At 41.9% G+C, this 25,080-nt stretch overlaps 2 protein-coding genes across 2 annotated transcripts; both read left to right on the top strand.

Annotated features, from left to right (window-relative positions):
* Nucleotides 1-6,170: 6,170 nt before the first annotated feature.
* LOC311314486 (trypsin-2-like) lies at nt 6,171-18,997 on the top strand (the record flags this gene model as incomplete). Its single annotated transcript, XM_084444854.1, has 6 exons — nt 6,171-6,219; nt 6,416-6,569; nt 7,042-7,292; nt 7,445-7,581; nt 7,712-7,813; nt 18,950-18,997. Exons 1-6 carry the CDS (start codon nt 6,180-6,182, stop codon nt 18,995-18,997), a joined length of 732 nt encoding a protein of 243 aa, XP_084300980.1. The 5' UTR covers nt 6,171-6,179.
* A 2,002-nt stretch (nt 18,998-20,999) lies between these two features.
* Nucleotides 21,000-22,557, top strand: LOC311314482 (trypsin-1). Its single transcript, XM_084444850.1, has 6 exons — nt 21,000-21,041; nt 21,183-21,333; nt 21,527-21,777; nt 21,915-22,051; nt 22,168-22,269; nt 22,435-22,557. Exons 1-6 carry the CDS (start codon nt 21,002-21,004, stop codon nt 22,480-22,482), a joined length of 729 nt encoding a protein of 242 aa, XP_084300976.1. The 5' UTR covers nt 21,000-21,001; the 3' UTR covers nt 22,483-22,557.
* Nucleotides 22,558-25,080: the final 2,523 nt, after the last annotated feature.

The raw sequence follows: 25,080 nt of genomic DNA, 5'->3' as shown, positions 1-25,080 counted from the left end.
ACAGTGTGCATGTTATAAGAGCCAGCGGAGAAACATCTCACTGCTCACTTTACTGGTAGGCTGGATGTTGACGAATAAAACGTTGAATTTGCACGTGACTTTGAACATCAATCATGTCAATTGGGAACATCTCAACTTTTTCGGTGCTGTCTGGGGATTCTGTGTGCACACGACCCTGTAGTAAGGAGCTGGCAGGGCGTTTATGTATGCAAATTCAGGTGTACGAGAACGCGCATTCAACTTAAGAAGGGGAGCACAGCTGAGAACACCTTGGCGGTTTAAGAACACATTTCCACGCGCTCATGTATCTGGCGGGGATCTCTTTTAGGGTTGGTCTCACGAAGTTCGTAAGAAGACATTTAAGAAGAAACTTAAGAAAATGTTCAGGAATGAGGTCCATTTTGAACCAACCTGATTTTGAAATTGGTTACGATTTTATAGTATATTCCATAGTGCGACAGGTGCATTAGCAAACCAAATCTCAAATCAAATCAAAAAGGCCTTGTTGTCTAGGATCATCTGCCTCTCTGCTACACCTCTCCCTGATAACCCCCTAGAGCACGACTCACTTCACCACCAACTGCTCCAGTTCGCCACCAACTGCTCGAAGCTCTCCTGGCATTCAGCAGCGAGAGTCCCAAACCCCAACAATAGCTCCATTGACTTCATTTCTTCAGTCAATATTCTACAGGTATAAGGCTCTAAAATGTTCTCCAGCTAATGTCTGTTGGTAGCCTATCATGTATGAATGTGAAGTCCATAGAATGATGCAAAAATGTGGTTGGAAGAGCAAAAAGGAGAGTGATGCTGGTCTCCATCTTCCTCTTCATCATGCTGGTCTCCCATTCAAAGCACGCTTTCCCTCTTTATTCACATCCTCTTCCAGGTGATGAGGTGAACCCACTCGGCAATCAGTGTTTCCCATTAATTACCTAGACTATGGCGGGCCGCCATAGTCTAATTTGTCCCGCCATAGTCTCATAAATCAGTATTATTATGAATAATAATTTAGGCTACCAAAAGTATTTGACTTATCATAATAATATACATAAAAGATCTCGAACGCTGTTGTTTTGTGCTGTGCAATAGGCTACTTCAAGCATCTATCACTCCGCCATCAAGCCGCGTGCAATAGGCTACTTCAAGTTTTCAAGTTTCAAAAGCTTTATTGTCCCCTAGGGGAAATTGAATCACAGACAGGTAAAAACATAAATACATAGATAGTACAATAACATTCATGACCATACAAGACAACATAGAACAATAAAAAACAGTGTAGACAGCCCACTCACCCCCCAGCCCATAGCAGTGAAAAAAAATTGGTAATGGAAACACCTACATTTCGAAAAACCTCTCAAATTTCAATAAAATGTTTTTACGCTCTCATGAGGTGGTTTTTCAGAAGTTTCGATATAGAAGTATGTTGCAAAAGCATAATGGAAACACTTTTTTCGAATTTAGGCAGGAGAAGAAGAGGTAGGGGTCACGTGATTTGCTCGCTTCAAAAAATGACGCGATATGCCTCCGAAGCAAGTGGAAGACCCTAAGCAAAAAGCTAAAATAAAGTTCAAATATTACAATGGTTTGTTTACTTACACTTACAAACACTTTGTTTACTTCCTGGTTGTGCTTTGCGTAAATTGTGTGGCGTCGCGAGACTAGACTACGAGAATTACGGCTCTTGCGCAAAACACCTTTCAATGGAAACACCTGCAAGTCGCAATTGTACTTTGTTGAAACTTTAGAAATATCGCTTTTATTTTGCGAAAAAGTGTAATGGAAACACAGCTATTGCCACTCGCTGCACTTGCGCTGGAGTTTCTCAGAAGCTGGAAGAGAAGAAGTATTTAGAGGACTCGTCGTTTGAGGTAACTAGTTACAGTTTCCACTGTAGTTGTCCACTAGTCCAAACATAATTTAGCCTATGTAACGTTATATCTAGCTATCTTATTTTCCAGGCTAGCTATAGTATAGCTATTATCAGCAGCAACACTGACAACTAGCATTAGCTAGCTAGGCTAATGTTAGCTAGATAGGTTTGCTGGTAGGCAGGCCAATATCATTGAAAACACGCTACTGTCTTAAGCTTAATATGTTTGTACTCTTTGATTTTCAGGTCATGCGTATTTTTTAAATACTTAAAGAAGAGAGAGAGACAAGATGAGGAAGAAACTGCTACAGAGCCTGAGGTAACGTTAGCTAGCCGGCTAGGATAATTTGATTTATATTTTATTTGGCACATTATAAAATAAAACACAGCAACAATAACAATGATACAAATTATACATTACAAAGAACACTTCAATTATAAAAGACATGCCACGGAAACCCCAAAAAACCCTCAAGGGGCTTGACGAGTGGGGCTCCCCAATATAGCAGTCAGACTTTAACTAAGGAAATACAAACAAAACAGAAAAACAAAAACAAGACAAAGGAAACAAGAAGCAAAACAGCAACAAAAAACAAAGATAATGATGGGTTAGTGATACAGCAGTATATTTTTTAAATGATATAGGAGAACGTTTAACCAAGTAGGGAGCGAGTGAATTCCATATCCTGGAACCTCTGGATGTTATGTTAAATTGTGATGAAGTGGTACGATATTGGGGAGGCCGAAGCTGGGAAGCTGTTCGGGTAGGGTAATTGTGAAATTGATGATTAGCTATAAAGAGATATTAAAAAATAAAAAATAAATTAAAAAAAAAAGGGGGGGGGGGGAGTGTTTTGTTTAATGAACCAAATACGAATTGAGCAACTTGGAATTTGTTGATTTGATAAATATTGAGTATGCTAAGTTTGTGAAACAGAGGTAATGTGTGACTTCTTGGAGCTGAGGTGGTAATAATCCGCACCGCTCTATTTTGCAAGCGGTGAATTGGTTGCAGTTTAGTTGGGTGAATACTGGCCCAAGCAATATTACAATAACTAATAAAAGGATAAATCATAGAATAATAAAGGTTTAGGGAGATGGTTGTATGTAAGAGATATACATTTTCAAATTATTCCAATATTTTGGGAAATTTTGGATGTAATGAGTGAGATGTGAGGTTTCCAGGATATGTTTTCATCTATAAGTACACCAAGAAAACAAGTTGATTTGACATTATGTATTGATACATTATCGATCATCACAGTTATATTTACAGGGTTCTTTTTATTATTTTGACCAAATAAAATAAAGTTTGTTTTCTTAATGTTTAGTGAGTTTGTTGATTTTGAACCATTTTGCCTTTTTTTTCCAGTTCCTCATTAAAGGAGTAGTAAAGGGAAAATTCATGTTTAGCCCTGTTTTAAGGCTACTTATGATCATATACAATGGTTCAGATCAAAACGTATATAAGGAAAAGCAATGGCCCCAGGACTGATCCCTGGGGGACACCACATTTTGTCACATTTTGGGGATAATTCACTCCTTTGAATGCAACAAACTGTGGTCTGTGTTCCAAATAACTAGAGAACCACAACAATGCCTGCTTATCCAGTCCAAGATGTTTTAATTTTTGTAACAGAATATAATGATCCACAGTGTAAAATGCTTTTGACAAGTCCAGAAAAATTCCTATAGAAGATTATTTTTAATCCTTTGCTTTAAATAGCTCATTAGTAAAATGAGTAATAGCATATACGTAGAACGAGATTTCCTGAAACCATATTGATGTTCGTATAATATTTCATTCTCATCAAGATTACCCCAGCAGTCTATTGTAAGAAAGCTTTTCGAGAATCTTTGAAATGGTGGGTAAAAGAGAAATGGGTATATAGTTGGTAAAGATGGCAGGATCCTCAGCTTTGTAAACGGGGATAATTTTGGCTGTTTTCAATTCCCGCGGCACAATTCCTTTGTTGAATGACGAGTTGAATATATGTGTCAGTAGTTCGGCGATAGAGTCAGAAACCACTTTAAGTAGCTCTGCATTGACATTGTGAAACCCAGGAGCAGAATTCTTCAGGGATCCTAGTATCTTACATACTTCAGTGGAGGTGATGGGACTAAAATGAAATCCAACAGTGGGTGGCGATTTTATAAATTGGAGGGGGCTTTCATTGACCTCAGGGATTTTGGATGCCAATGCTGGTCCAATTTCAGCAAATTGATTAAAGTTGATTAAAGTAACGTAGCTAGCTAAGATGATTAAAGTAACGTAGCTAGCATAGATGCCAAAGATATAGCCAAACAGATTATTCAATAATAATTGAACAATATAAAAATAAACTGGATTGACTTTAACAATGGGATGTTTATTTCTATCAGAAGAGACAGCTTGTTCAGGCAGGAGAGACAGCCCCAGCTGAGTCTCACAGAAAGAACTGAGAGACAGACAGACAGACGGAGGATAGAGAGAAAGGCAGCAGGGCAGGTAGCTCCCTCAGAGACAGGGGCAGTAAGGGAGACAGCCTCACCCAAGGAAGGGACAACTATGTGCCATTGGTGTGTGTGAGTGTGTGTGAATGAGAGGCTAATTGTAGTTAACCTTCATTTTCAGGTCAAGTCAGACCTTCACAACAGGTTGCAGGGAGAGCACCTGGCTGCCTGCCTGAGGATCTCCATCAATGGGCCGAGCCCAGAGTCAGTCAACTTTAGAAGGGCAATAGAACTTTTCTTTTCAAAGCCCAGGAAAATCCAATGCTCAGATTCAGGGTGCAAAGTTTGCAAATAGGGGGCCATACTCACTCATCATTCTCTCTCTCTCTCTCTCTCTCTCACACACACACACACACACACACACACACACACACACACACACACACACACACACACACACACACACACACACACAATCCCTTCTCTCCTGCTTTCACTCATTGCTCATTTCACCCAGTCCTCTTTCTTTATGACGTTGCTCTATGGGAGTCTCTGGGAGATTGTGATTGGTTTAAAGAAATACTGTGTTTTTGCCGTCTATGTCAGAATGATCATGGGTTGCAACCAGACCGTTCTCCAGTGCTGGCACAGCGCCCAAGCGAAGTGGGGAGATCTGTCTGGACATGCGAGACTGTGTGACCCAACCTTGGGCCAGATTGATATCTGCAGATAAGTCTAGGTACAGTAAATAACACCATAAGATGAGAAACACACAGCTGTCCCATACTGTGCTCATATACAGTAAGAGTCACAAATGTGACTAGAACAACTGTCACATGAATAATACTTAAAACGAATTAAGAAGTGGAGAAAAGAGTAATATCTTGTTTTTGTACAATCTTCCTTAACTGTGGGAAACTTGCACTGGGGTATTGCTCCACTTGCATTCAATCGTTTCTGCTTCTGACAGATTGAAACAAGTTCAATTCAAGTGGGTTAGAGAGAAAGAAAAGAACCATGTTAATACCCTGATGTCAGTCCTTGAAAAAAGTTTCATAAATGTTCCTGTAACCCACCTTGTTATTTTAAACCATGTTATAACAACATGCCTTGTTATTTCAAGGTAAATACATACGAACAAGAACTATTTATCTTGTACTGTCCTAAATGTGCTAAAATATCAGTGTCTGTCTGGCTTTAGGTTACAATGACTGTGTTGTGTGTCCATAGAAAATCTGGTCTTCCATCATTACTTTGTAAGGCTCATATACTGTATATGCTTATAAGAAAGTAATAATGCATTATACCTTGAACATTCAGAACTAGTACTGTATGTTACCTGGGACTCTATATGAAATACATAGTAACATATTTGTGATATGTTGATAGCTGATAACAAATCACCTAATCGTATCACTGCTTACTGTAAACTTACGAGTTAGTCTCTAAATGCTTCGCTCAACTAGAGACTGAGGACCTTCATTAGGATTTCTTCGCTTAAAGTGGGTGGAAACAATTTGGGAGTTAAAATAACTGCATTGTAGAACCAATTCAAGAGAGTTTAAAAAACACCTGCATTGTAGAACTAATCCAAGTCTTTAGGCGTAGGATTGTTCAGATTTGAACCGATGCAAAGAAGTAGGCACAGTCTTGTTACCAACCTTTCCCGCACGCGTTCTAGTGACTACTTCAATGTAGAAATCTCCAAATGTTCGGAAGGAGGAGATGTGATTGTCTGGTATCGCGAGACTGATCAGTCCTATGTTCATTGGCTCCCTACTTACCAATGAGGCGGTCCTGGAGCTGTGCTTCTGCCTGTGAATATAAACCAGAGGTGCAGGTCTGGACCTCTCATCTATAGGATCACACTGCAACCATGAGGTCTCTGGTCTTCATTCTGCTCATAGGAGCTGCTTGTGAGTAGAGAGCCTGAGACATCCCAACAGATAATTGAATAATTAGTCTTTCTGGATTTCAAGAAAGGATACTGACTTTGAATATATATTCATTGATGAGGTATAAGATGATGTCAGTGGCTTTCGATAAGCCAACGACAAGTGGTTTGCCTTTCTGTCTTTTGGTTTCAGTTGCCTTTCTGTCTTTTGGTTTCAGTCGCCACGGAGGATGATAAGATCGTCGGAGGGAAAGAGTGCAAGCCCCACTCCCAGCCCCACCAGGTGTCTCTGCAGTCATCTGGGTACCATTTCTGTGGTGGCTCCCTGGTCAACGAGAACTGGGTTGTGTCTGCTGCTCACTGCTATGAGTCGTAAGTACCCCAACTCATACTGCAGTTCTGTAACAGGAGCTTGCTATTAACTTTTGTCCAGTGTGTGTTATTTCACAGAGCCTGGTACTGCTTCTACGCTGTAGGGTTAGGTAACTGATTCCCACTGGGCCTCTAATACAAAAATAATATTTCGATAATATGATTATGTGAATATAACACTGATTGGAATGCAATACTTTCCTCTAGTTTCCAATTTGTATTATAATCTTTAGTACAGGCTATCATCAAATGACTATAGATGATGGTAACATGAACCAATCCAAAGCAGTAGGTGTAGTCTTGTTACTGCCTCACCAGCGTTCTAGCAACTATTTCAACATAGAAATCTCCAGATGTTCTGAAGACGGAGATCTCAGATTGTCTGGTATTGTGAGACTAATGACGGTAGATGATGGTATCATTTCCTCCCTCCCTCTCTCCATCCCACCCTCTCCCCTTTTCTCTCTCCCAGTCGTATCCAGGTTCATCTGGGAGAGCACAACATCAGGGTAACTGAGGGTACCGAGCAGTTCATTGCTTCGTCCCGCGTGATCCCTCATCCAGATTACAACTCCTACAACATTGACAACGACATCATGCTGATCAAGCTGAGCAAGCCTGCCACCCTCAACTCCTACGTGCAGCCTGTGGCTCTGCCCTCCAGCTGTGCCCCCGCCGGCACCAACTGCAAAGTCTCTGGATGGGGCAACACTATGAGCTCTGGTGAGTAAAGGTCAACGTTGAACTAAGTCGGATATCTTTGTGGTGAAAGTGCATATTGTGTATGGGTGGTCAGTTTATAAATTTTAACATACTGTACTAGTTATGTACTCACTGTCCTCAGTTAATTCCTTCATCTATCTCTCTTTTCACAGTAAATAAACGCTACTTGCTGCAGTGCCTGAATCTCCCCATCCTGCCCCTTGAGGACTGTAACAGGTGCTACCCTGGCATGATCACTGACGCCATGTTCTGCGCTGGCTACCTGGCGGGAGGCAAGGATTCTTGCCAGGTGAGTGCAACTCTTTCCTCCTAGTGAGTAACACAACAGAAATGACTTGTGTTTTGTCCTTATTGATATGGACATCAAACAACACCTTTCCCCTCTTTTCTCATTCTCTCTCTCTCCCTCTCTCTCTCAGGGTGACTCCGGTGGCCCTCTGGTGTGCAACGGTGAGCTGCAGGGTGTTGTGTCCTGGGGCTACGGCTGTGCCTCGAGGGATAATCCCGGTGTCTACACCAAGGTCAGACTGAAAAGAGCTTTTTTGTTGTATTTTAGAGTTAACAAAACAGAGCGATAACAGTTTCCCACCAAACTCATATCGTTCTCCATTGAGTGTCCACATTTTTTAAACATTATTGTGAACTAGCTTTTTTCACTATTTGCCTCACTATCACTGGAAAAGAAAAGCTCTTATTGATGATGTAGAGCTGGCCTGGAAGTTCCTCTTTAATGATTTTTCAATATTGTGAATAAAAATGCTCCATTTCTTAAATCCAGAGAGAAAGGTTGAAACAATCCTTAGTTTTCTCCTGAGCTGTGCAGTCTTCTTAAATAAAGAGATGATCACTGGGCCAGGGCAAATGTACAACTGAGGCTGACTGGCTCAGTTTCAGACAGTTCTGTAAACAGTGCAAAGCCTTATTAAGAGAGCTAAATCTTTTACCTCCTTAAAACCGCGAAAAAAACAAAATGACACAAAGAAGTTTTGGAAAGTAATAAAATCCTCTTCTGGCCATGTATCCAACAGTGAACTTAACTTGTAAAACACTCCTGCACTCCGAGTCAACCATGCTTAACTGTTTTAATGAACATTTTATTTCTGTCTTTTTTTTATTTTAATGCCTGTGTACTGAAATGTCTTCTGATGTGCAAGTTGACAATGCTTTGCCTATCATGTGGACCTATTAGCTGCGTTTACATGGAACCTACTATTCTATTAATAATTGGACTAATAGCCCAATCTGAATAAAAAGGCCTCATGTAACCACCTCATGTAAACACATACCAACCCTATTGGTGGTCTGTGAGCTAAAGAGTAGCGTGAGCAATGAGCAAACTAGCTAGCCTAGCTAACATAAACAATAGCTACCGTAAGTAGTTCCGCTATCTGAATCACCTCTGCGGATTGATCTACACATCTACAACGTCGGTCGCGTCAATACAAGTCAATGGATTTCATAAAATGATCAATAAAACCCTACAGGATTCATACTTTGCGGCGAATTTGATGTCAGAACACCAACGGACACCATTTACACCCTCGGTGAGCTTCTTGTCTTTGAAATCGAGGGTTTAACATGTTTTTGAATGATTTTTCAAGATGCCCATCCACATCCATTGTATGACCAAAACGGTGGTAGAGCAATTATCAACTTTCTCGAAAATGCTAGCTTTGTCAACGTTTTGATCTGAACCATTGTATATGATCATAAGTAACCTTAAAACAGGGCTAAACATGCATTTTCCCTTTACTTTTCCTTTAATGCTTCATCATTCTACTTAAAGTGCTAGTGTGCTATTTTGGACATTTAGCCATATTTCTGATATGTCTAACATCAATCTGAAACATAGAGACCATAATTTCATCCATCCATCCATATTCCTCCGCTTATCTGGGGCCGGGTTGCAGAGGAAGCAGTTCCAGCAGGAGGCCCAATACATCCCTTTCCCTAGCAACAGCAACTAGCACTGCCTGGGGGATCTTTAGCCGCTCACAGGCCAGTGCGGCGATGTAATCCTGCCGCCTGGTCCTGGGTCTGCCCCCGCGGCCTCCTCCCAGCTGGACATGCCTGGAACACTTCCCTAGGCAAGCGCCCAGGAGGCATCCTCACTAGATGCCCAAACCACCTCAACTCACTCCTTTTGACGCCAAGGGCAGCGGCTCTACTCCAAGTCTCTCACGGATGACTGAACTTCTCACCTGATCTCTAAGGGAGACACAAGCCACCCTCCTGAGACAACTAATCTAATTCGCATGTATCCTTGATTTCGTTCTTTCGGACATGACCCATCCTTCATGATCATGGGTGAGAGTAGGAACGAAGATAGACCGGTAAATTGAGAGCTATGCATTTTGGCTCAGCTCTCTTTTCGTCACAACAGTGCGATAAAGTGATTGTAGAACCACTCCTGCTGCTCCGATTCTCCAGCCAAAGTCCAAGTGAACTCCTTCACTTGGGGTAAGGACTCATTCCCTACTCGGAGTGGACAATCCACCGGTTTCCTGCTGAGAACCATGGCCTCAGATTTAGAGGAGCTGATTTTCATCCCAGCCGCTTCGCACTCAGCTGTGAACCAATCCAGAGAATGCTGGAGGTCACAGGCCGATGATGCCATCAGGACCACATCAGCAATGTTAAAGAGGCATGTCAGCCAAGACAGCCCCTCAACACCCACCGCCTTCAGCATTTTCGGACAGATCTCATCAGTCCCTTGGGCTTTGCCACTGTGTAGTTGTTTAACTACCTCAGTGACCTCCTCCACGGAATTTGACGATGATCCCCCTTCATCTTCCAGCTCTGCCTCAATCATAGAGGGTGGATTTGTCGGGTTCAGGAGTTCCTCAAAGTGCTCCTTCCACCACTTGACGACCTCCTCAGTTGAGGTCAGCAGTGTCCCATCCTTGCTGTACACAGCTTGGATGGTCCCCCGCTTCCCCTTCCTGAGGTGTTTGATGGTTTTCCAGAAACACCTGGGTGCTGACCGAAAATCCTTCTCCATGGTTTCTCCGAACTCCTCCCACACCCGCTGCTTTGTGTTTGTCATGTCCGAGGCTGCAGCCCTCCAAGCCTGTCGATACCCTGCAACTGCCTCTAGAGTCTCCCGGGCTAACATCAGTCGGACGGCTTACCTGACCCCCTGTGTCCACCACGGTGTTCAAGGGTTACCATTCCTTGAGGTACCTACAGTATGGCCCTCAGGCCACAGCTCCCATTCGTAGCTTCAGTGATGGAAGCTTTGAACACCAACCACTTCCACTCGATGTCCTCAACCTCCACAGGAATGCCTGAGAAGCTCCCCCAGAGGTGGCAGTTGAATTCTTTCCAGACAGGCTCCTCCTCCAGAGGTTCCCAGTTCACCCTCACTACACACTTGGGTTTACCTGGTCTGTCCAGAGGCTTACCCCACCATCTAACCCAACTCACCACCAGATGGTAATCAGTGGAGAGCTCTGCCCCTCTCTTCACCCGAATGTCCAAGAAACAGATCAGATGATACAATATCAAAATCCATCATCGATCTTCGGCCTAAGATGTTCTGGTGCCAGGTATACTTATGGGCATCCTTGTGCTCGAACATGGTGTTATGGACAAACTTTAACTAGCACAGAAGTCCAGCAACAAAACATTACTCAGGTTCAGATCATGGTGGCAATGCCTCCCAATCACACCCCTCCAAATGTCTCCCTCATTGCCCACGCGCACGTTGAAGTCCTCCAGTAGGACAATGGAGTTCCCTGCAGGGGCCCCATATAGGACTCCATTTAGGGTCTGCAAGAAGGCTGAAAATGATGCAGAGGCACAAACCACAGTCAGAGTTCCCCCCACCACAGCCCTAAGGTGTAGGGAGGCGACCCTCTCATCCACTGGGGTAAACTCTGCGCTCAACTGCGAGCTGGCTAGTATGCCCACACCTGCCCTTCGCCTCATACCATGAGCCACTCCAGAGAAGAATAGATTCCAACCCCTATCCAGGAGTTTGGTTCCAGAGTCAGCACTGTGCGTGGAAGTGAGCCCCACCAGATGTACTTGGTATCACTCCACCTCCCTCAAGCTCCGGCTCCTTCCCCCCCAGCGAGGTCACATTCCATGTCCCCAGCGCCAGCCTCTGCTGACCGGGTCTGGTCCGTCAGCACCCTCCACCTTCACTGCTGCCTTGTTGGCAGCGCACCCGAACCTGACGGTTCCGCTCGAGGGTGGTGGATCCACGGGATGGAGGAGGAGGAGAGGATGTTGCCACGCTGTTTCTTCGGACTGGGCCCATGGCTCCATGGTAAGCCCGGCCACCAGGCGCTCGCAGATGGGCCCTCCGTCTGGGCCAGGCTCCAGACGGGGGCCCCAGACTTCCGCTGGGCCGGGTCTCTTTTTCTCTATGCTCTTCGTCTATCAGAGGTTGTTACCTGTAACCCCAGGTAGGGGGGCTAAGAGGGTACTGCCACTTGCCCAAGGTGGACCACCAGAGTAGTGACAGGAAGGAGGCGTCTTACTTCTCCATTCTAGTGTGCACTAAAACTAGCCATAATTTCATTGATCACTCAAATATTGAGCTAGATTGAGATTTTCACTCAAAGACTCAAATGTCTTTACAATGGATGTAAGGGGGATGTTAATAAGTGTGGAAAAACTCAAGAATAACTAGCAGGAAGCTCATTGTGTAATCTTATTGATCTCAGTATGCTGTACTGTGATTGTGTGTCACAATTTTTTTTTACTGCACCCGCAGAGGGGTTCGGGGGAGGGGTCAAAACAAGGCTGGAGCAATGTTCATATTCAAGCCTTACCATGCACGTAAACACAACTATTGTGATACATTTCACAGTACAGCATACTGAGACTGGCCACAAAGGTCTTTGCGGATGGTCTCAAGCTTGTATGTTAAACAATCACTTATTTTACTGTTCACAGCGGGTTCACAATGGTTAAATTGGAATCTCTAATCAGAATAATTTCAATTGGATTGAAGAAATATTGTCCATGTAAACGCAGAAGTAGCCCATTTCAGTGTATGCCTGTATCTTTCTCTCAGGTCCATACTGTAGAGCATTAAAGCAACCCCTACGAAATCAGCAAGCCCATACTTTAAACTAGCTGCTGATTTCATTGCTGAGCCTTTGTCATTGATTTAAAATCTCAGTCTTATCCCAAGATCCCAAAAGTCTGGAAATCTAAGAACTCTCTAATTTAAACAACTAAAGACCGATCTTCTGTGTATTTTAAGTATCTGAAAAGCTTTGTCAGCATTCAATTAAAGAGCATATTGCAGGTTGGAGACCCCATGAGTCAATGTGTAGGAAAATTATGTAGGAATTAGATTTTCATAAAAATTATATAAAAATACACTACAGTGACTTCTGGAGCTGTTTTTGTTACTTCCGCATCTAAAAAAAAATCGCCAAACTGGAAGTCACGTAACAGAGGGGAGTCTGGAGTTCAACAACAATAGAACAACATCAAAAGAATGGCTAGTTTTGCGTTAACTAGGGATATCTAACGCTGTGTTCAAATTAAGCAATAAACCACTCGAGGCCGTGTGTTATAGTGATTTTATAACAGCTAGGGGGCGTTGTTAGGCACGACGTGAAGCGGAGTGCCTAAAACCCCCCTAGCTGTTATAAATTACTATAACACACGGCCTCGAGTGGTTTATTGCTTTTATACAACGGTTACTACAGCTATTACTGTAAAATAGACACACAGCAATGTAAAATATTAACATTTATTCAAAACGAAGCATCATTCCCTCAATTCCGCGGAGCAAAATAGTTCCCCTAACAAATGGGTTGCCAAGCAACAACAACAACAACTACAATGCATTGGATCAAATGGGAGGCGCATTCATACTGAAAATTGAATTATATGCGGTCAGAATCAAGAACCAGAACTAACCGTTGTATAATTATAACTATCAAACAGGTGATTTGCGAGTTTGAGCTATACCAATCAAGGGTATTTTTGTGGATACTATATTTAATGTTAGTTTGGAAGTAAGAATAACAGGAGTCACATAAAAATATACAGCCAAGCAGATAACTTTAGGCTAGGATGAGCTTGAACTGTAGGCTGTACAATGTTTACAGGTTTCCAAACAAAACCGCTTAAATTCATAACCCAAACAAGAGTAGACACTTAAAATAATAATAATCTCTATTCAATTATCAAATTCAGTCCAAATGTTTCATTATGTACTGTAGTCCTATCAGTTATTATCAGTTCCTTGATAATTGTTTGTTTCTAGTTGCCAGCCGACCCTGTCGATGTAGGCCTATGTGTGACCAGGATTTATTTTATGAGCTTGTGGGAGACATGCAGTGCTATCTGTCATCGCCTGAAGTTGTATGACAGAAGATAAGTCGCAAATCGGAAGATAATGGAAATTGGAATTTATCGTCATCATATGTTGTTGCAGGTAGCCTATAAGCACTTGTATGTTTGCCATTTATTCTATACTGTTGATAACATTACTATTGATACTGTGCATGCCAAATCTATTTTGATATAGACTACTTCCCTCTTATAAGGTGTTAATGACCGGATCGTATACAGTTTTGTTTCACATGCCGACGTGGCCTTAAATTTTGCATGATTTATAATTGTTTTAATGTTCCTGAAGGCAAGATCAGATGATTTTTATGTGCCTGTATGAGGTAAGCCTATTTCATATAATTTGGAGAATGCCTCGGCTAACACTGTGCTTTACACACGGTAACGCAGCCCAAAAGAGATGTTATACAACGGTTAGTTCTGGTTCTTGATTCTGATTGGCTGGAAGCCGTGTTAAAATACTTTGTAACACACACTTGGGACCGCATATCATTCCATTTTCAGTATTAACGCGCCTCCCATTTGATCCAATGCATTGTAGTTGTTGTTGTTGTTGCTTGGCAACCCTTTTGTTAGGGGAACTATTTTGCGCGGCGGAATTGAGGGAATAATGCTTCGTTTTGAATAAATGCTAATATTTTACATTGCTGTGTGTTTATTTTACACTAATAGCTGTAGTAACCGTTGTATAAAAGCAATAAACCACGAGAGGCCGTGTGTTCGCGTCGTGCCTAACAACGCCCCCTAGCTGTTATAAAATCACTATAACACACGGCCTCGCTTAATTTAACCCTTGTCTTGGATTCAAAATTTTCAATAGAAGAAAAATGGTAGAAGGTATTCATTTTTTCTACCTGAAACTCCATGGCCTAAACTTATTTTCTGTGATAAACATGTATAAAATGTTTTTACTGAGTAGCCTACACATGCTTCTATACCCCACAGCAATGACCCGCATGCACAGAGACATACAGAAACATGTCCACACCGTTCTATTAATACATCCATGGTCCACACACTTTCACACAGTCACACACACACAGACCCACACTCACATACACACACACGCACCCCCCCCCACCAGTGTTAATTTTGACAGCAAATGATGATTTTGTTTTAGTCATAGTCTTTTGACTAAAATGCCATTTAGTTTTAGTCATATTTTAGTCATCTGACTTGTTTTAGTTTTAGTCTAGTTTTAGTTGACTAAATATCATTACGATTTTAGTCGACAAAATATACCATAGATTTAGACAACTCAAATTTCAATCAATCAAGTTGGATTTATATAGCGCTTTTCATGAAACCCAGAGCGCTTTACAGAGTCCAGTATTCATTCAGACACAGTCAAACTGGTGGTGGTCAGATACATCTGTAGCCACAGCTGCCCTGGGGCAGACTGACAGAAGCGTTGCTGCTTCTGTCAGACAGTTTCATAATGAAGCATTCCTCTCCCCCAGTCTGATGCTAACTGTGTTTGTGCCTGATATAGCAAGCTATAACATTATCATGTCAGCAGTAGTTGGCTAGTCAGGCTAGCTAACATCAGGCACAGGCTAGCTAACGTCACACCGGAGGAGAGGGGCTATGGCGGCGCCAGGTAGCTAACTGTTCGTGTCTTATCCATCTAGCTACAGTATAACATTAGACAGCAGCAGTAGTTGCTTAGCTAGCTTACCCAGACTAGCTAACGCTAGATACCCCCGCCAGAAGCATAGCCCCACTTGTTGCTACACAGTGTAACGTTAGCTAACCTGTGCCTAACATTAGCTAGCCACTAACGTTAGCGTTGCAATGATCAGACACTTCAGTTCTCCCCCGCCATAAACCTACGTGAAACACTGGTTTCTTTTAGCTTGTATTGTATTTGAAGTATTTCAGAAACACACCAGCTTGGGTTTAGCTAATACAGTAACGTTAGCCGGGGGTGGGGGGGTGCTTACCTTCTCGTGAATTTCGGGATGACTGTTCTCCAAATGTCGCTTTAAGTTTGTTGTATTTTTGCCAGTCATTTTCACCCCACACGGTTTACAAATGGTTTTGTTTTCCTTTGCATCAAATATGAAGTTTAACCAGATGTCTGCTCTCCTCTTTCTCCCGGTGTGTGCGAACGTTGACAAAGACATTTCTGAACTGTGGTAATTTACTGATCAGTTCAGGCGCAGCAGTCGTGCTGTTAGTTGACTTCCCGCCGGCCGGTGTAGCAACGGTACTATTCAAATGTAGGCGATACACACAGGCTACCTGTAGGTTATTATATTATATATAGGGCTAAATACACACAGGCTACCTGTAGGTTATTATATTATATATAGGGCTAAATACACACAGGCTACCTGTAGGTTGCATCCAACTCGTTCTATTAATACATCCATGATCCAACTGCGCACATCCCGAACCTCGATATTCTGATTTGAACTTTTCCCATACGTCCCTCCATTTTAGTCTAGTTTTTATTTGTTGACGAAAATGTGAATAAATATAGTATAGTTTTTGTCATCATACATTAATTTTTATTTAGTTATCGTCTCGTGACGATAACCCAAAAAATGTCGTTGACGAATAGTTTTCGTCATAGTTCTCGTCTACGAAATTAACACTGCACTGTTTTTTTAAAAATATTCTAACATAACCAGCGGGCATTACAATAACAGATAGGGAAAAAACATACCCCCACCCCCTGGTGATAAAAATTAATGATCAGAAGTGGGGATATCAAAAGCAGAGATGGCATCATCATCATCTCCGCTAGCAAAATGCATGCAATCAGAAGCGTTGGTAACATTATGATGTTGGTACGTGTCCAAGATAGTTACTTGGAAAGAAAGTATCTTTTTGGATTCGTCACAAAAAAGAGATTATTTTACAACCAGGGAATGTGCACCAGCCATGGAACACAAAGGGAGATGGAAATGTATTTGTTGGTGAGGTTGGTAGGCTACTGTATATGGACTGCTGCGATTGGCGCTCAGGACAAAGATGGATGAATGGATGGACTTGATTTGGAATCCTGGAAAATGTTGAATGCGCTCTAAAAACATGAAAGCATGAAGGTAAAAATGCAGCAACACAAAGTAGCCTAGATGAGATTAAATTAATGACAATGTAGAGGGAAGTCCTCACGTGAAAGCATATTCAAATAAATTGAGGCTGGTGAATGCTGGTAATCTACCTGTCTGTTTATGTTTACAACCATTCTCTCTTACACATGGGCCTACACAATACATGCATGTAAGCCCATGGCATTCTCATAGCCTAAATAATAAGGTGAACAGTGGACATATTGCGATTAAAGTGTCTCCAGAGATGTCTCCATCACCCCAGTTTCATCCTATAGCCTAATAGCCTATTGTTATCATAGTGGCGCGGATTGAGATTGAACTAGAGATCGAAATAGCCTAAATAGTCTATATTTTGGGATTTGTCACAAAAAAGACTCAAGACTCAAAAAGAAATTACAGTATTTTAAAAGCAGGGAACACAAACGGAGATGGAAATGTAGGCTATTTGTTGGAGTGGCGGTGAGTCTCAACCTTCAGTTTCTCATAGAAAAAACATAAACCTTACTGTTCAGCTGTAGCCTACTGTAGGCTAGATGTGTCTAAACATGAACTGGCTATTATAACTAGACTATGAAGCAAAAACCTTGAAGCTGATTTCTATAGACTAGGTAAAACTCGTAATCACCTGTGTGTTGTTAGGCTAACGTTATGTGAAGACAGCATTAGCCTACGCCTTTAGCCTATGTGAAGACAGCATTAGCCTACGCCTTTAGCCTATGAGCCTACGCTGGCTAGCTATCTTTCTGGATAGCTGTGTGAATGGTTTACACAACAAAAATGTCAGGATGAATTTTCCTTTTCTAGTTAATGTAAGTTTGCTGGAGTATGTGCTATTGCAGATAGCTTATTCTGGATTCAGCAGTTCGCTGTGTCGGGGACTCTCCTACAGTATGCTACATCATCGGTGAAATATGAAAGAAATTACAGTTTTTGGCACGCAGCTTAGAAAGCCACCTTTTTTCACCATATTTCTGCCCTTGGTGGCTGTAAAGATGGATTTTTAAAAGATTTTATTTTTTAAGTTGGCCTAATCATGAGATCAAATTAAATTCATAAAAAAATTCAACCTGCAAAATGCTCTTTAAAGGATTTTGTAGATTCTAATAGCATTTCCAAATATGAATCAAGTTTCAGTAAGCAGCATAGCACTGTGCTGCCCTTAAAGTAACAAACAACATAATTGAGGTGATAGATTCTAAAATAATTTGTGTAATATTTGATTTAGCGAAAGCACGTTTTTTCAATGTATGTCAACAACCTTTACAAAAACGTATCAAATGCTATGTACCATTTTTATGCTGATGATACTATTATTTTTTGTAGAAGGCCTTTGACCTTCTACAGTCTACACTTGATGTTGTTCAGTCCTGTCTGTAAAAACTAAAGTTAAATACAGACAAAACTAAACTCAAGCTGTTTTCCAACATGTTAATTCCCAAGTAAAAGTAAAAATAAAAAGCTTGTCTCAAGTTATAAGTATTTGGGCATTCCCATTGATCGGCAATTATCTTTTAAGGCTCACATTACCAATCTAGTCTCTAAGCTCAAGGTGAAGTTAGGTTTCTATTTTAGAAGTAAATCCTGCTTCTTCTTTGGGGCTAGGAAATACCTTGTGGGCATTCATATTCATATTGTATATGAATGCTTCTGCCCAATATTTGTGGTCGCTGAACACTGTATCATTTTGCCTTGCGATTTGTTACTGCTTGTACTGCTTAACCATCACTGTACCTTTTATGCAAAATCTGTCCATCTCTGTATGTATGCTGGCATTCCCATTGGTTGAGCTTTATCTATACAACTCTCCTTGGATTGGTCCCTACTTACTTGTGTATATATCTTATTAGAATCCAAGGCCATTATAGCCTGCACTCGCAAGTGCTCTGCAGATGACTGTTCTGGATGTTTGCTGGAAAAAACTGGGCAAAGCTGGGAAAAAACACATTTAAATATGCTGCCTGCCTCCAGAAAGACTTAAAATTGTCAGAACACATTTCATATGATGCCTTTTTCCAATCCTAAAAGACTTAAAATGTGAAAGTATTGGAGATTGTCACTGTATATAATTTGTTACTTTGCAATCTCATAACTGCCTTTGAAATGTTTAATATTTGTGTCTGTTTGTATGTAACCTAAATGTATGTTTTTATGCTGCACTCTTTGCCAGGTCTTTCTTGAAAAATAGATTTTAAATCAATGAGATTTTTAGCTGGTTAAATGAAGTTAATAATAATAATAATAATAGTCTACAAATGACTCTGTCTTCACCCGCAGGTCTGCCTGTTCAACGACTGGCTCACCAGCACCATGGCCAGCAACTAAGTCTGATCCCCGAGCACCAGACCTCTCTTGTGCAGTTCAACTTCCACCTTGTGCCCTGGAGATGAAACCTTTATAAATAAAGCATTTGGAGTCAGTCTTGTCTTTTCGGTCTTTAATCAGAAATGCTTTAACAGATGTGTTTAGTCACAATTGGTTGCACAAAGGTTCAGACCTAAACATACTGCACTTGTGAGGTGATTGTACATGAAAGAGCTTGGGTATTGACTTCACTATTATAATGCTGTTCTGTACAATTACAGTACAGTATGTGTGATGATCACATTTTTGATGGGTATAGGTTATCTGAATATTGCCGAATAACTCCCATATGAGGGAAGGTTTTATTTTTCACACCCTGCAGTGGGTGATGCACTGGAACAGATACACACATAGGGTCGCAAATGTAATGTTCTCTGCATCGAGGGATGAAATGAAATGTTGAAATGTTCTCTGCGTCTGGTCAAGAGGCATTTGACTACGTCAATTTTTTATGGACCTCCAATCTAACTCTTTTTTTCTTTGTATCGTGATGAATACTGTGCTCAGCTAAACTAGCACACGTGCAGTTCTCTTTATACTGTAGCTACTTCTGGGGTTTGCATATAAGGTCTACTTTAATGTACTATTTACTATGTAACATCACAACTTTATGCTGTGACCATCTCTGTTTTTCAGGCAGAAATCACTCCCAAACCTATTGCAAAAAATACATACTTGTCACTGCATTGCACACTAAATATAAGTATAATATTTCCTGTTATCAATATACAGTATGATTTTCAGCAGAAACAAAACAAAACAATATATGTTATGCAGCTCCACCATGAGCTGCTAGTTGAGCACATACAGCATACAGTATATACACTACAAACCATGCAGTTATGGATTGATTGTAATGTTTAGAGCCAGGGCCCACAGGGATTGTGATAGATGTGTCGGCCATTTCAGTAAGCAAGCCCTGGTGAAAACTGGGGGAGGAGGCAGAACTGCAGTGTTCTACATTGTGAATTATGATGCGTAGGTAGATGACACTGTAGCTACCGTACAGTAGCCGCACCATATGCAATTGGGTCCTTGGTGTTTTGCCATGTGTGTTCATGTGTGACCCAGCCTTGGGCCAGATCTCTATCTGCACATAATTCCAGGTAAACCACCGGATGAGAAACACACAGCTGCTCCATACTAAGGTCATGTACAGTGACGAGTCACACATGTGACTAGAACAACTGTCACTCATGAACAACATAACAATTGGAGAAAGGATTAATAACTTGTTTTTAGTACAATATCAACAGGGAAATTTGCAGTGGGGGATGTAGGCTATCCCTCTGCTTGTATTCAATCATTTCTGTTTCTGACACAGATTGAAATAAAACTAAAATGCAAGTGGTCTAGGGATAAATAAGAATGTTAATATCCTGATGGAAGTAAATTCTTGAAATAAGGTTAATACATGTTCATCTGTATACATATAACAACACCTAGGTGACCCAGCCATACAGTAGGTTGATCAGCTCTATTTACAGCATGTTATATGGTAATTATGAGAGAAATACAAACATCAACTATTTATCTTGTGACAATTTTTTGTTTCTACCATACCTACTGTATAGGGTAGGAAATAGGTATTTATTTGGAAATATGTATTATAGTGTCCTAAAGGGGCTAAAAGAAGTATCTGCCTGGCTTTAGGTAGCAGTAACTGTGTGTCCATAAAAAATCAGAGGCCTTCTATGAATAATTTGTAAGGCCCAGAAATGCTTATGACAAATAGATAATGCATTATACCTAGAATATTACAAACCAGTATGTTACCTGCTCTATGTGAAACACATGCTAGTAACATATTTCTAAAACCAAATCACCTAATCTTATCACTGTTCTGCTGATTGGATCCCTACTGACCAATGAGGCTGTCCTCCTGGAGCTGTGACAGTGCTTCTGACTGTATATAAACCAGGGCTGCAGGTCTGGACAACTCATCAACAGAATCACACAGCAACCATGAGGTCTCTGGTCTTCGTTCTGCTCATCGGAGCTGCTTGTGAGTGGAAAACTTGTCTCTACAGATAGTTGAATACTTAGATCTTTCGCAAATGACTTTGTATTTAAATTCAGTGATTACAATATAGTGTTTAATTACTGTTTGATTAGCCCTTGACAAAAAAATTCTGTCTCTTTTCAGTCGCCACGGAGGATGATAAGATCGTCGGAGGGTATGAGTGCAAGCCCTACTCCCAGCCCCACCAGGTGTCGCTGCAATCTGGGTACCACTTCTGTGGTGGCTCCCTGGTCAACAAGAACTGGGTTGTGTCTGCTGCTCACTGCTACAAGTCGTAAGTAGACCTCATGTTGACTTTCTCTACAAGCTTCACACACCAAAGGAAAACCAATGGATAGAACCAGGACACCCACAGCAGCACAGTCATTCCTGTAAATGGATTTATTACTGAAAAACAACAAAGCTATCCATCTTGACTTGAATACTCGTATACAGTATATCTCTTCCTGTCTGTCTCTCTCTCGCAGTCGTGTGGAGGTTCGTCTTGGAGAGCACAACATCAGGGTGAAGGAGGGTAAGGAGCAGTTCATTCGCTCTTCCCGCGTGATCCGTCACCCCAATTACAGCTCTTACAACATCAACAACGACATCATGCTGATCAAGCTGCGCAAGCCCGCCACCCTCAACTCCTACGTGCAGCCCGTGGCTCTGCCCTCCAGCTGTGCCCCCGCCGGCACCATGTGCAAAGTCTCTGGCTGGGGAAACACCATGAGCTCCAGTGAGTATAGTGTATACCACCATGGTATTCTGGTTTTGTGTACACTGTGTATTTGGCGAGTTTAATATTATAACTCTTTCTCTTTGTCTCCCTCTCTTCTTCTCTTCCACCCTTCATCCCTCCATTTCATGTCACAGCTGCTGACAGCAACAAGCTGCAGTGCCTGGACCTCCCCATCCTGTCCTCTGAGGACTGTGACAACGCTTACCCTGGCATGATCACTGACGCCATGTTCTGCGCTGGCTACCTGGAGGGAGGCAAGGACTCTTGCCAGGTTGGTGCAACTCTCATCTCTCAGTGATACAACAGAGATCACTTGTGTTTTGTCACTATTTACATTGACATCAAACGACCCCTTTTTCTCCTCTTTTCTAATTTTCTCTCTCTCAGGGCGACTCCGGTGGCCCTGTGGTGTGCAACGGTGAGCTGCAGGGTGTTGTGTCCTGGGGCTACGGCTGTGCCGAGAGGGATCATCCCGGTGTCTACGCCAAGGTCAGACTGATCTTGGCTACATTATTTCTATTTGTTAGTGTTGGCATTTACTACTGTGTATTTTCTGTTATTGCTGGTAGGAATTGATTTACCCTGAGATGCATTCATAGGAAATGCTGGAGTGGCAGGTTTTTCATCTACTAATGACTCTGTCTTCTCCTCCAGGTCTGCCTGTTCAACGACTGGCTCACCAGCACCATGGCCAGCTACTAAGTCTGATCCCAGCACCAGACCTCCAGCACGGCTGCGCAACTCTACATCCTGTGCACTCCAAATTCCTCCTTTTGCTTATGACAAATAAAGCATTAAGATATATCAAGTATTTGGCTTTTGACACTGATTCTCTCATGACCAATTTTTACAGGTTGCCTATTGGCATTATTTCTCACCATTGCAAAAGGGCTGACAGTTTTGTTTTACTTTTATTTATCTACAGTATACTTTATAGACATTTATACATGAGCAATAACACAGGGACCTACTATAGAAACAATTTATTAATGATTAATAATGTTTTTTGCAGTGCATAATGTAAAGTGGGTGTGACCGTTTTGCATGAGTCTGTGTTGTGTATTGTTATCGCCAAGGAGTGGATTTGAACCCCTGTCTCCCATGTGACAGACCTTATTCTAATCGGCGATGCGGCCGGACATATTTACTCTAAAACTCGGTTACACAGGCACTATCTGTACTTTATGAACAATTTTTAACACAGACAATGACAGGATTTCAGTCTTAGTCTTACTGGATCTCAGCGCTGTATTTGACACAGTTGACCACAACATATTACTAGGCCGACTGGAAAACTGGCTGGGAATTTCTGGCACAGTGCTAGACTGGTTTGAATTCTACTTGAAGAACAGGGACTACTTTGTGTCTATAGAGTAGGTAATTACATTATCTGAGCGGACAAAAATTACATATGGAGTTCCCCAAGGCTCCATTCTGGGGCCTCTTCTGTTCAACATTTACATGCTCCCGCTAGCTCAAATTATGGAAAACAACAAAATATGTTACCATAGCTACGCAGATGACACACAAATGTATATCACTATATCACCAGGGGACTGTAATCCCATACAAGCGCTGAGTAAGTGCATTGAACAAATCAACAATTGGATGTGCCAGACCTTTCTTCAACTAAACAATAATAATACTGAAGTAATTGTCTACAAAGTCAGCCTACTATCACCTGAAGAATATATCAAGGATTAAAGGATTTATGTCTCAGCAGGATCTGGAAAAACTTGTCCATGTATTTATCGGCTCGACTACTGTAACAGTCTGTCGATCAGACAGCTGCATCTGATTCAGAACATTGCTACTTGAGTCCTCACTAAGACGAAGAAAGTGGATCACATCACTCCAGTTCTGAGGTCTTTACACTGGCTTCCTGTCTGTCAAAGAATTGACTTTAAAATGCTGCTGTTGGTTTACAAAGCACTGAATGGTTTAGGGCCCAAATATATTCCTGATCTGCTGCTACGTTATGAACCGTCTCTCAGGTCATCTGGCACAGGCCTGCTTTCTGTCCCCAGAGTTAAAACAAAACATGGAGAAGCAGCGTTCAGTTTTTATGCTCCACATACAGTATCTGGAACAAACTTCCAGAAAACTGCAGGTCTACTGCAACTCTCAGTTCTCTTAAATCAAGGCTGAAGACTGAATAAATGGTTAATATACAAGGGTTAATATAAAGCGTTACGGTAACTGCACAGCTTTAAATGACACTGAAGGTGTTTTACCATTTAATTCTGGACATTGCATGACAGGAGAACCAAGGGTGGGGAAGTGCTCTCTTGTAAACTCCCTGCTTGGATTGCACCATGGGGATGAAGAGGAGGCGACCACTGGAGTGGTGGAGACCACAATAAAGCCAAACATGTACCTGCATCCCAAACATGTACCTGCATCCCAAACATGTACCCGCATCCCAAACATGTACCCGCACCCCAAACATGTACCCGTATCCCAAACATGTACCCGCATCCCAAACATGTGCCCGCATCCCAAACACTCCTATGTCAGGCTGTGGGATCGTCCAGGGATAGTAACACTTTCATTAAAATCTAAGCACTACATCAAGAAAATGAACATTGATCTTTATGACTTGTTCACTGTTGTGTTTTTGGACAGACCTAAAGAGAGCAGCTTGTATCTTGTAGATGAGATATTGAAAAGAAACAGGACTTGTCAGAGAGTAGAACGGGTGACTTCACAGCAATTGCTGTCTTGCAGGAAATGAGGAGCAACTGCATTTTTCACCTCCAGACGTAAGTACAGGTTCCAGAGTGTTCCTGGTCTCCACCCATAGGACTGATGAGTGTGATCTTCAGCAACTCATGGACACTAGTGGGATGTTACGTTCCACGTACTGTATGTTGGGTGGTTGTATGTTGTTGGGTGTGTGTGTGTGTGTGTGTCTGTTTGCCTGTTCTTCCCTCCCCTATTCAAGCAACCACCAATCCCGTTCCAGTTCCCTCCTGATGCAGTGACGACCGGCTGTCAATAAGGATCAGGATCCACTCACCACAGCAGCTGCTGCCAATTACCATCAGCCTAATTCTAGCTCTGTCCGAGCCTATAAAAGGCATGAGTTTTCTGTCTTTCTCTCTCTTTTGTCCAGCCGCTGCCATGGTGTCTATGGGTTTGTACGTTTGGTGTTTGTTGCATGTAAGGTAATGGCATTTAGAGCATGGCCATGGGGGTTAGTTAAGATGGAGGCCTCTCTACATATAGGGTCACGCAGAAGTGTGTTCTGTCTAGTACACTAGTGTAGAGATGGTTGCCCCTTTTGTATAGTTTTGGTCG

Source organism: Borostomias antarcticus, assembly GCF_949987555.1.
Source record: "Borostomias antarcticus genome assembly, chromosome: 10".
Lineage (NCBI taxonomy): Eukaryota > Metazoa > Chordata > Actinopteri > Stomiiformes > Stomiidae > Borostomias > Borostomias antarcticus.
This window is presented reverse-complemented; position numbering and strand designations above follow the sequence as displayed.

Coding starts and splice junctions, on each gene's coding strand:
- LOC311314482 (XM_084444850.1), top strand. CDS start 21,002: ATGAGGTCTCTGGTCTTCGTTCTGCTCATCGGAGCTGCTT. Junction 21,334..21,526: donor GCTGCTCACTGCTACAAGTC/GTAAGTAGACCT, acceptor TCTCTCTCGCAG/TCGTGTGGAGGTTCGTCTTG. Junction 21,778..21,914: donor GGGAAACACCATGAGCTCCA/GTGAGTATAGTG, acceptor TTCATGTCACAG/CTGCTGACAGCAACAAGCTG.